Source organism: Aedes albopictus, chromosome 2 (assembly GCF_035046485.1).
Source record: "Aedes albopictus strain Foshan chromosome 2, AalbF5, whole genome shotgun sequence".
NCBI lineage: Eukaryota > Metazoa > Arthropoda > Insecta > Diptera > Culicidae > Aedes > Aedes albopictus.
Genome location: NC_085137.1, coordinates 406,720,361 through 406,733,214, shown reverse-complemented (window position 1 = coordinate 406,733,214; position 12,854 = coordinate 406,720,361). Strand labels below are relative to the sequence as shown.

Sequence of the window (12,854 nt, the reverse complement as noted above, 5' to 3'; positions counted from 1 at the left end):
TCGTCACCCACTTCATGCAACTACATTAGTGGTCTAATAATACTTAGCGCGCTCGGCATAGTTCCATCATGCCGCTCAAAGAGTTGCCACAAATAATGCTTAGTTTGCAAAACCCGTTTATCTGGCTGGTGGGGCATGAGAGCCTAAGCTTCAACTGTTAATGCAATCAGAGACTACTCAGACTTAGACGTGGGCGATTCAATATATGAATAGTTATCCAAAACGCTCTGGAGAATTCTCAAAGCGCATTCTCATAATGTTAGTAAGCCTAAGATGCCATTAACAGGAGGAAAATGACAAGATAATATAACATTATATGGTTTATGTAATGTAAAACAATACAACATAACAAAAGAGAACCATTCCAAAACCATTTAATTAAATGTATAACGAGTAGTGAAATTACAATTAAAAACAATATATTTACGGTACATTTTATTGTTTGAAACCATACGTGTACCATACAATGTACGGTATATTAAAACACACGTATCAGTTTTTAGAACAGTTCATTTACAATATAATGTACGGTTTTGCAAAAATATATACATATGGAGAAAAATATTGTTTTATATTGTTACGATACTTAACAACCCGTATAGTATATTGTAAAAATCTTATTTACAATTTACTGTATGGTGTCTACATTACATTTTATTGTTTCTGTATTTTAATTTTTACAGTGGTGTCTATTGTAAAAATATGGTTTTAAATAGTACTGTTACAATACAACGTTCGGTTTTTCTACTGTATTTTTTATTCGGGTGGCTACGCCCTTGTGTGTGACCATGTGATGATAGTACCTACCATTCCTCTTCAAGCCGGTTTTTTTGGAATTACTTACGCTATTTCCCCGGGACTTTTTCTGGGATTCTGTCAAAGATTTCGATAGGATTTCTCCCAAGATTCCTTCAGGAATATTTTCCGGCACTCCCATCAGGGATTCCTTCATTGCTCCCGGGATATGTTTCAAGAGTGCTTTCGGGTATTCTTCCACGGATTATTACCGAGATTCCATCAGGTATTCCTCTAGGATTCTTCTAGGATTTTCTACCAGGATTTCTTCCGGGCTTCCTTTAGGAATTTCTCCTAGGATTCCGTCATTGATATCTGCCGAGATTTCTTCATTGATTTCAACCGGGTTTCCTTCATGGATTCTTTCCTAGATTCATTCAGATATTCTTTCATAGATTCTTCCAGGGGTTCTTTAAGAGATATCTCCTGAAATTCCTTCCGATATTCCTTTATTGATTTCTCCCGGAATTCCTTCAGGGGTTTCTCCAGGGACTCCTTCCAGTATTATTTCAGTTATTCTTCCCAAGATTTATTCAGGCATTGCTCCTGATTTTTCAAGGATTTCTCTATTAATTCTTTCACAGATTCCTCCCGGGATATCGTCAACGATTTCTCCCTAGATTATTTTATAGTTTTCTGGGATTCCTTCAGCAATATTTCCGGGGCTTCTTTTCCGGATTCTTTCCAAGATTCTTGCATTCATTATTCCTGGGTTTTCTTCGGGGATTTCACCTTCAGGGATTCTTTCAGGGATTTCTCCAGGATTCTATCAAACATTCTTTCAAGATTTTTTTTCGAAAACTTCTTTAGGATATTTTCTCGGGACTCATCCAGGAATTTCTTCCGAGATTCTTTCACAATTATTTATGGAATTGCGTCAGAGATTTCTCCAGGATTCTTCCTGTTTTTTTTTCTAGGGGTTCCTTTTGAAATTCCGTCCGGTATTTCTTTAAGGATTTCTTCATAAATTCCTCACGGGCTTCCTTTAGGATTTCCTTTTGGGATTTATTCAGGAATTCTTACAGGGATTCCTTCATTGATCCTTACCTGGACTATTTTCAATCATTTCTTTCAGATTTTCTTTATATATTCATTCAGGAATTCTTCCTAGGATTCTTCCTGCTAATTCTTTCAGAGCTTCTCTCAGAGATCTCTTTCGGGATTTATTGAGGTACTCCTCCAAGACATTCAAAGTGACTTCTTTTGGGATTCTTTCAGAGATTACTCTAAGATTCATTTAGAGATTTCTGCCGGTATACCTTCATGAATTTCTTCAGTATTTTTCCTCTGTTTTCTCCCGGGATTACTTCAGAAATTTCTCGCAGGCTTCGTTCGCCCTGGCCAAGTTCTGCGACGGTATTAAAGTGAAGGAGTTTCATTTTTATTAGTGTAATGTAGTGTTCTTTAGTGAAACATATCACCTTTTTAACACTTTAATGCGCCTCCAACGGTTCATCACGAACCGGCTGCTGCAGATGGAGTATGGCTGATCATATGCATCAGACATGCTCGATAAACATGGAGGATCCGCCAGGGCTCATTAGAGTCTATTCCCAAGCAATAGTTCCAAGTCGGTTGGATTTAAGAAGGTTTTGATGATCGTTACAAATCCTAATAAAAGTATTGTAGGATTTGTGACAGGTTTTGGAACCTTTTACAGCCAGCTGACTTCAAAATGTTCTTTGGGCTCTATTTCCCACGTTTCTCGGTTGATTTTGATTAGTAATTTATTAATGTCATAGTCGCGTTTTCAAATTTTTAGAATGTTAGTTGGTCATATTTTTTTTTAAATAAAGCAATTAAAATCGACCGAAGAATAAATAGTGGGAAGGAGATTTGCAGCACTTAATTGTGCTGATAGATTCGAAGCTAACGTGCGAACACTTAAACGCATTGTTGACGTCAATGCGTTCGACGTGACATTTTGGACAAAAACTGACTGCTTTTTATTAACTGAACAACGTTACTTGTGTATGACTAGGTTGACATTTCTAGGCTACGCTTGAGAAAATGACATGGTTTATCTAGGTAGGACCGATAGGACAATTGAACGAATTTGAACATTTTTCATAGTATTTGTAGGTGGACGGATACATAATAGTTGACAAGCAATCTTAATTATTTTAAAATTTTATTGCAATCAACTGACCAACTTGACGTATTTTTGTTTATCTCTTAGATGGTATTTTGAACCAACAGAAAAATATCAGAAGTTCAGTTGCATGTTTCTGTGGGTTTTGGACCGATGACAATTTAAGGACACAAGAGATGAACACAGAGAAGTAGAAAACGATTAGCGAAATCAAGAAAACAATTTGACACAGGATCGACTATATTTTAACATACAGGGTTTGATTGATTCGATGAAAAAAACAAACATACGACCACTGACTTAACCCTTTCTTTCCCATGGTAGCACAGGTGATCCACTACTTTCCACTGTTCATACAAATACAGGATAAGTTAAATCATTTCCATTTTTTCGTCAGATGTTTGTATACGTTTAATGAACTATTATGCCAAGTTTGGTCAAAATTTCTCTGCTCGTTTTTGTTCTAGAGCTAAATCATTTAGCGAAAGTCGGTATTTTTTCTATTTTAATTCAAACAAAATTTGAATATCCAATATTCCGAAACATGAACATTATTTTCATTGGAAAAAAATACTAGCATGCCCTACAATATGTATATTAGCACAATAAAATACCGTTTCATAAACAAGTTGACGAGAAAACACTAATTTTATGAACAAACATGTGGATCATCAGTGATCCATTGGGAACAAAACGACATTTTTATCCTTCCTGATCTAACCTGTTCCTTGTTACCATGTTTGTTTACATTCAAGACATTTTCCATTATTAATAGTGTTTCATGTAAAAATGTCATTATTCCATATAATGTAATCTATTTAGCGCCGGCAATAAGTCGCAGATGAATCCAGGAAGGTTTATATGGTACGAGGAGAGAAGCCATAGATTCGAAGAGGACCATGTCCAAATACCTAACTACTTATGATAACTGCAAGAAGTCCCACAAGTTTCATTAATGTTTACCGAAGGGCTTGATAATAATCTCGAGATAAATTCATATAGTAAAAAAAAAACAATATACAAAAAAAAACAAAATTTATATATGTGCCTTCAGTGCATCCATCTTCGCAATGGATCACAGGTGATCCACCTCAAAAATCAAATTTTTCATTTCTAACGATATTTTGGAGTAAAACTATACATCTTTTGTTCTGGTGATTTGTTCAGAAACCATTTTATCTATTTTTAAATGTCAAAAAACCTTGTGGGAAAGAAAGGGTTAACGAGAAGAAAAACATATTGAACCATACCACAAAATCGAACAAGATTACAAACACAAACCGTGTGACCATAGTGGTAATCACGTTCAAATGTATGCGTGTCTCTTTTGTAGATGTAGTTGTGAAACTTGGGGGAAAATATATGCACTCTTACCCCGATTGTTAGTTTTATCATTATTTAGCCGTTTTACCCAAATCAATTGGGTAATATTTTCATATGCAATCTGAATAGCCTTTGAACTGGCGTGTATTTTTGTGTATGGAAAAATTCAAGCTAGTGTTCGTGTGTTGAAATGTCACTTATCTCTATAACACTACATAGGCAAATCCTGACTGACTGACCAATTGAAAACTTTCCAACCTTCTACCGTAACTTTCTGAGTCAGTAGGCAACAGTGTCTTAATGGATATCATTTTCCGCGTACGGCTGGCAAACTGCTTCTGAAAGATTACGTACTCTTTTCTATCTTCGGGTCTAGTGTAGAGGTTTCAACTCTATTCAGAGTGCAGCTAGAAACCTAGCAAAAAAAAAAAAATTCTCGCAGGCTTCGTTCGCGGATTCCTTTCAAAATTCTTTTAAGAATTACTCTTAAGATTCCTTATTAAGTCCTCTCGGGATTCTTTCATTGATTGAGTCATTCTTCCGGGATATTCATGTAGCAATTCTTTCCGGGATGTCTCCTGAATTCTTTTAGGGAATCCTAAAGAGATTTCTTCTGCGGTTCCTGCATTGCTTGTTCCTAAATTTTCTTTAGGGATTCCGCCCAAGATTTCGCCAGGGATTTCTCCCAAGATTTTTTCAGGGAATCGTTCTGAGATTCTTTCAAAGATTTCTGCAGAAATCATTTTGAGATTTGTTCGTGAATCCCTTCCTCTGCAGAAAACAGTCAGTATCGAGCTTATTTCATGGGTAATGGTACAGTGATACGAGAATTACATGTGTGTCATAAGTATTACAACAATTTATGAACTCAAATTAATCACTTACTATGTCTCATTCTTTTCTACAGGACAAGCAACACCTCCTGCCAACTGATGTTTGTAAGCCCTGCTACGAACTGTTGAAGTTTTTCGCTAGGTATCGCTCCAAGATTGCAACCGTCCACCGGCTCATGAATGCGTTGGTCGAACTGAAGCACTTCAATACCCGGCCGATTGTGGAGCTGTTTAACAGCAAGACCAACAGTGTCCGAAGGGTCATCAAGGATCTGGGTTTGTGTCGGTTGAATAGCTATACTGTGGACGATCTGATAGACGAGTTTCCACTCTACGATCTGGCAACGTTTGAGGGATTTGTCATCAAACAGGAGAATGAGGAGGAGGCGGAAGAGGTTCCAGACCAAGTGGAGGTGATTTGCGAAGAAGTGAAGGTGGAACTGAACGATTTCCCGATAGATTTGGGAGCGATCTACGCCGAGGAATGTACCGCTGAAGAGGTGAAGGAACTGACCGTGGATAATGTGGATGTAATGATGGTGGAACCGAAAGCTGTCGAGAAAAAATCAGCGGTCAAAAAGAAAAGACAACGCCCTGTCCAAAAGGTTGATGATGGTCAACCGAAGAAAGTAAGGAAGTTGTATGGAGGCAGAAAGGGTAAAGAACTTAAGCAATGTGAGAAGTGTGACTACCACACTTATTACGCCAAAAGCTTCCGTTCGCATCAAATGACGCACGAAAGAAAAGAAAACCGAGTGTATCGCTGTAAGCATCCGAACTGCACGGAAGAGTTCAAAACATCGGCGGAATCCTATCGGCACTCGACGGTAAAGCACAAATCCCATATCTGCGAAACATGTGGTCAGGCATGTTCCACCAAGTATGCCTTGGCCTCGCACATGGAACGACATCTAAAGCTGTACGAGTACGCTTGTACGTACTGTGAGAAGAAAAAGATCACCAAAAGGGATCTGGACTTCCACATCCGGAGGAGGCACTTGAACGCCGTGCAGTATCATTGCAAAACGTGCGGGCTGGTTTTCATCCGCAAGACATCGCTAGATGAGCACGAGCGAACGCATGGCGATACCTACGACTTCCATTGCACGCAATGTGACAAAAAATTCAAACGCCAGAAAGCTCTCACCCGCCATATCCGGCTGGTGCACGAAAACTTTCGCGTTACATGTCCCCACTGTGATAATACTTTCTCGTCGGCGTACGATCTGAACAATCACATTGAGTGCGCTCACGGAATTCAAACGCGGTTCGTGTGCGACATTTGCGTGCTGACGCTGCTCAGCCAGGAAAAGCTGGACCTGCACCGGGCTCAGCACTTGCGACCACATGAACTGCAGTGCGGTACGTGTTTGTCGGTTTGCATGGATCAGCAACAGATGGCCGATCATCTGTGCATAACTTACAGGTAGGTAGCACTTCAAAAATGAGATTTAATAACAACTCATCAAATACAGTCAGTAGCGGTAGTGATGAGGTTAACCCCTTCGCAAAACACTTATTAGCTAGGTATCTAAGGGTCAATTTCTTCACCTCGGCTTAACCGATAAGCCAGACATACCTATGTAGTTGAACCTGGTTTGACGCTTAAGCCAGGGTGAAAAAATCGTCCCTAAGGAAAGCAAACATAGAAGAAAGTTGCTGTGCACGAAGTGCCTGCGTAACGAGTCCCATTTCCTCCCCGGTCATGAATGGGGCGTGGTTGTTTAGGGCCATTAATAAAAATAAATATGGGCGCTCTGCAATGAAGATGGCTGCGTAGCAGCTTGACTCCATCATTGAGTTTGCGTCTTCGAAGTCGAACATCAACAAGAACCTCAAGCAGGCCTTGTTAAGACTTCGTCAGTCAACGATGCCGGCATGGCGGCCAAGCAGGACCATGACAAACTATTGGCAACTGCGGTAGCGGAAGAAATCCTGAAGCTGAAGGTGCCGTAGACTATCGAGACGAAGGCCTTCGCGTTCGCTGGTAGCCAGAACGCGATTGCCTATGACAAGCAAACGCAGAAGCGTGCGAGGCAGCCGTCAGGTGAGGAGCTACCAGGCGACGTTCTTTGCATCCGCGAAGTGTAATATTAGCAAGGACCTCAAGCAGGCCCTTATTAGACTTCATATGTTGATGATGGTGATCAGGCACGATCACAAGAAACTGAAATCAGAACCAGAATCAGAATCCGTGAAATCTACCCAGATGGAGGCCGTCGCTTTCGGGGATAGCCCCAAAAGGGTGGTGGATACTATTGCTTACGACAAGCAATCGTAGAAGCGTGTGAGGCAACCGTCAGGTGAGGAGCTACCAGGTGGCGCCCGTAATGCTAGGTGGCTGTTAACTCTGAAGTTCGGTAGTAAAGCTGCCAATTGGACCCAGCCATGCGTCTCGGAAAGACGGGACCACAAGTTATAGCGGGTCAGGGAGATGATGCCCCTGGAATAAAGTAGAGTAGAAGAAGAAGAAACCACAGGAGTGCAGGTTCGTAGGGACACCAGGCCTAGGATCAATCAAGACTGAACAGTCCAAGTATTCGAAAGTCTTGAAGGCGATGAGGAGCGACGCCAAGCTCGTAGATCTGGAAGCCGACGTTCACAGTATTAGACGTACTCGTACAGGTAACATAATCATCGAGCCAAAGCGTGACAAGGAACGCAAGGGAACAGTCTTCAAAAGTCTGACGGAAGAGGCCCTTACAGCGGTGAAAAACCCAGACGGGATCACGGATGCGGAGAAGCTCTTCACGGCATTGCGGCAACATTCCGAAGTTCAGGAGGCCACTGCAGCCGTTAGGCTACGGAAGGGCCTGGCAGGGACACTATACCAACTGACCTTGCACGAGGCACCGGAGGTTTGCTTCAGGTGTCTGCCATCAGGTTCAGGACACAACTCATGGGACTGTAAAGGCTCTGACAGAAGCAAGCTGTGTAGGCAATGCGTCGACGAAGGCCACAAGGCACAAAGCTGCATTAGGCCAGTCAATTTGTTCAGGGATATCCGCGAACAGCTTGCACCCAACGGGAGATCCAAGCAAGATGTCTGGTCTTGAGAAGAGCCACAGCTGATTAATCACAGTGCAGGTAACGCAGTTGAACCTGAACCACTGTAACGCAGCCCAGACAGTTGTGGAGTGGAGGATGGATATCGCCATCGTAGAGGACCAATACCGAGTACCCGACGGTAACGAAAAATGAGTGCGGAAAATGGCGGCGATATCGACGACGGGTAAATACCCCGCCCAGGAGTTGGTGTCAACTACTTACGGGGGCTTCGTGGTCGCCAAAGTAAATGGAGTCTTCTTCTGTAGCTCTTATGCGCCTCCTCGGTGCTCGATCGAGTAGTTCACGTAGATGCTGAACTGTATGATGGCCGTGCTGACAGGGCGAAGGCCGATGGTATTAGCGGAAGACTTCAATGTAGGGACATGGAATGGGGAAGTTGTTTTACGATTCAACGAGGTCAGATCCGTATCTAATGTCAGTACCAAAAATACCTTTAGTCGGAACGGAGCAGAGTCGATTGATTATCGACGTTATTTTTTATAGTCAAGTAATTCAAACTAGAGGGCAGACGATGGCTAGACTCACAGTATCGACTACAAGACAAGAGGTGTAATGGCTCATACAGAGCAGTCTCCCGAAATGTTAGAGGGGATCATCGAGAAACTATTTCCGCGCCATGGTCCTAGTCCTTGGCTTCCTTTAGTAGGACAGCTGGAGACTGGGGCTGGCGAAGAGGAGAGGGTGTCATCGATGAGGAACTTGCGGGGATAGCAATGTCCCTTAGCGTAGGTAAGGTCCAAGGTCCGGACGGAGTTCAGAACCTGGCCTTAAAAGTAACCATTGCGGAGGCTCCTGAGATGTTCAGGTCTGCTATGCAGAAATGCTTGGACGAGGCAGTTTTCCCAGAGGTTTGGAAGCGGCAGAGTCTGGTCTTATTGTCAAAGGCAGTGGCACCTGGAGATTCGTCGGTATAGGAGGGATTCGCTACTGTGCTATAGTGACTCTGGATGTAAGGAACGCGTGTACAAGATTCTCGGAAGTTACGGCCAGATTGGCCACCATGGTCAAATGGCAGCGCGCGTGGGGAAGTTCCGCCAAAGGAAGGTGGACCCACAGGTTCATCTTGAGGGTAGATAGTTGGGTTAACAGGCGCCATGGGGAAGAAACATTCCACCAGGGCGGTGTTCTTAAACTACGTAGATTCATTTTTGGTCATGTCGTTTAAATATTTTTAAGCATCAAAACTTTATAGTAACACGTTAAAACCATTTAAATTTTACCCTATCTACGATCTACCCAACAGAGACGATTACTTTTGCTGTGGTCGAGATCATCGGTACCACTACATGTACAATAAGCACATGCTGGTGAAGCATGGCATGAAGACGAACGCGCGGGTCAAGCCCGTTCCTGGAGAACTAGTGGGACGAACGCGAGCGCAAAGAGTATGTCGTTTCTTGTCGTTTTTTCCAACATTCATACTTTTTAACACTTTGCTGGGTTTACTTGCAGAAACGTGTCGAAACGTGCCCCAAGTGTGAGCAAGTGTTTGACACCAGGACGCAGAAGAAGCAGCACATGGACATCTGCACCGGTGGTGCAGACGATACGGAGCTTCAACGAACAACAGGAGACAATGATGCAGTTTGAGACAAGCTAGGGAATAAAATGTGTTCGTATGTCCAATGCTGAGGTTCCTTTACTTCATCAACATCATAAGCATGGTCTGTGATTGACCATAGAGCTAGCGGAGTTGCACAGAGAACCAAAAGATGGGGCCAGCACACCATCCTCAATGAACACGTTCCGAGAGGTCCAACTTATCGGGTCAATATCGGCGTCGGCCACGTATTTACGTTCAACCGGAGAAGGTCTCACAATTTGGAAGAATGGAGACCCGGAAAATTCTTAGTAGGAATTTAGAGAATGTTTCCAGAAATGAGTTCTTGTTGAGTAAATAAACAAAAAATAATATAACAAATATACATACATACAAACATACATACATTTATTTGTTCAACATCACATTTAGGACAAGACATAATTTAGGACAAGACATAATCAACAATACTCGGTTTGTGGCTGCCGCTATCCATCCTCGGTCGCGTCCAATGCTCGCCAAGTCACGCTCCACCTGGTCCGCCCATCGTGCTCTCTGCGCTTCACGCCTTCTTGTGCCAACCGGATCAGTTGCAAACACCAGCTTTGCAGGGTTGTTGTCCGGCATTCTTGCAACATGTCCTGCCCACCGTATCCTTCCGGCTTTGGCCACCTTCTGGATGCTGGGTTGACCGTAAAGTGCAGCGAGCTCGTAGTTCATCCTTCTCCGCCACACACCGTTCTCCTGCACACGTCCTTAGCACGCGTCGCTCGAAAACTCCGAGTGCTTGCAGGTCCTCCTCGAGCATGGTCCATGTCTCGTGCCCGTAGAGGATCACTGGTCTTTCAGCGTTTTGTACATGGTGCATTTGGTGCGTGGGTGAATCTTTTTCGACCGCAGTTTCTTCTGGAGCCCGTAGTAGGCCCGACTTCCGCTGATGATGCGCCTCCGAATTTCACGGCTCACGCCGTCAGTAAGGATCCGAGGTAGACGAATTACTCCACCACCTCGAAGGTATCCCCGTCTATCGTAACATTACTACCTAATGTGTCTTTCGGGTTGGGTTCAAACACTCGGTTAGGATGGTACTTACTATTTATTCGTGCTGATGTTGTTGGCTCGAGGAGTGAGCAATAAAAGAGAATTATACAATGGTTGATTGGTCTTTTATACCATTTACAATAGTCTAATAAGGGGATCGTCAGCTTTGACCTTTGTCAAGCCTTCCTATATGCATTCGATATTATTTCGATGTTTACAAGGTTTTCATCTAGGTATACTACAATTTCCCCTTTTTTGAATCTATGCTACAATTTAACAAAAATTAAAAATCTTCGAATCTAAATCTAACAGGAGGTTTGCTCTCTCTGGTTGATCTTCTGAGCATAATATCGTCACTCATAGACTCACTTCTTCTTTTCAAATATTTAGGTGTAGGCACCTGAGCTTCGCCTTCTGACTCACTACGCCTACGCTTAATTCTAGGCTGGTTTACAATTCTTTCTGGCAATTTAGTCAAATTTGGTTTTACAAAAGAACTTGGACGCCGCAACTGATTTACATGGACTATTCTGATGTTTCCATTTTCGATAAACCTAATCTTACACAAAAATTTCCCTATCTTCTCTACAACTAGAACTGGAATCCACCTAACTATTTCCTTCAAATGGTTCCTGTACATTACTCTTTCCCCTTTTTTAAATTGTTTCTCGGGAATATCTTTATCAGTTGCGTCCTTACTGCAGCTTACATCGTACACAATTGTCTCGTTTTTAGATTCATCAAATCTTACCTGTTTAGTATTTCGGTTTGATTGTTCAACCGGGGAATTGGCTTTCGGGTTGATCACAGTTAGCACTGTACGAGGTCTGTAACGCAAAATCAATTCACTGGGTGACAAGGATGTGACGGTTGTTGGAGTACTATTATACCAAGCGAGTATTTCATTTAACTTCCGCGACAAAGTTCTAGAATTCAATTGTTGATCCAACAGACGTTTTTTCAAAAAACTTTTTACAGTTTGTACCCCGCGCTCAGCTGTACCATTGGACTGAGGATGATACACTGGCGATTTAGTCACTTTTACGTTTCGCGTCTCCCAGTGGTTCACAAATTCAAACGAATTAAACGGAGGTCCGTTGTCGGACACTATCTCCTTAGGCAGTCCAAAAAACTTGAAAAATTCTTCTAACTTTTCATTTACATGATCAGCATTAGTATTTGTCATCAACTTTGCTTCGATGAGCTTAGAAAAAGAATCTACTATAATCAAAAAGGTTTTACCCTCGAACGCAAAGAAATCAATGTGAATCCTGTCCATCGGACAACTCGTTTTTGGCCACTTTGAAGTAACCGTTTCAGTTGGAACATTCCGCCTCTGATCACAAATCTCACAATTCTTGAAGTAATTTTCAATGTCGCTTTGCATGTTTTTCCACCAGAACAAACTTCTACCTAGCATTTTACCGCGCACAATTCCATCATGATTCGAATGTAACATCTTCAACACGATTGACTGTAGCAACTCCGGTATTACTACACGATCACCGTAAAACAAACATCCGTCTTGGGAATTCAGTGAATTCCGAAGATTATAATAATATTTAAGATGTTCCGGTATACTACGCGGCCATCCGCGCATCACGAATCCATAGACTTGAGAGAGGATTTTATCTTTCGCGGTAAAATCTGCAACGTCACGCGTTTTCAACGGCAGATCTGGATAGTTTTCCAGTCTATTAATCGACAATAATTCTTCAATTTCCGTATTTCCCGGAACCGGTAACCTCGATAACGCGTCCGCGTTTGCCAAACACCGATTTGGCCTGTACTCGAATTCGTATTCGTACATGGACAAAATAACCGCCCATCTCTGTAGACGCGATGTTGCTACAATCGCCGTACCCTTTCGTGGGTGGTAAATTTCTTTTAACGCCTCACAATCGGAAATAAGCTTGAACTTATGACCGTAAATGTATTTGTGAAACCGTTTCACTGCGAAAATGATCGCCAAACCTTCCCGATGAAGTTGCGAATAGTTCTTTTCCGCCGGAGACAACGTACGCGACGCAAATAAGACTGGCTTTTCTTCCCCATCAACGATATGCGATAAGACTGCTCCCACACCGTATGGGCTAGCATCTGCCGCGACGACAATAGGTTTCCGCGGATCGTACACTGAAATAAATTTTATAGTAATTTG

General features: G+C 42.3%; 1 protein-coding gene across 1 annotated transcript in view; it reads left to right on the top strand.

Moving 5' to 3' along the window:
• LOC109410226 (uncharacterized) overlaps positions 1 to 12,854 on the top strand; it is a 65,641-nt gene that overhangs the window by 6,975 nt on the left and 45,812 nt on the right. The window contains exon 3 of the mRNA XM_062853377.1: positions 5,118 to 6,469. Coding sequence (XP_062709361.1) covers positions 5,118 to 6,469 — 1,352 coding nt within the window. The remainder of the gene's footprint in view (positions 1 to 5,117; positions 6,470 to 12,854) is intronic.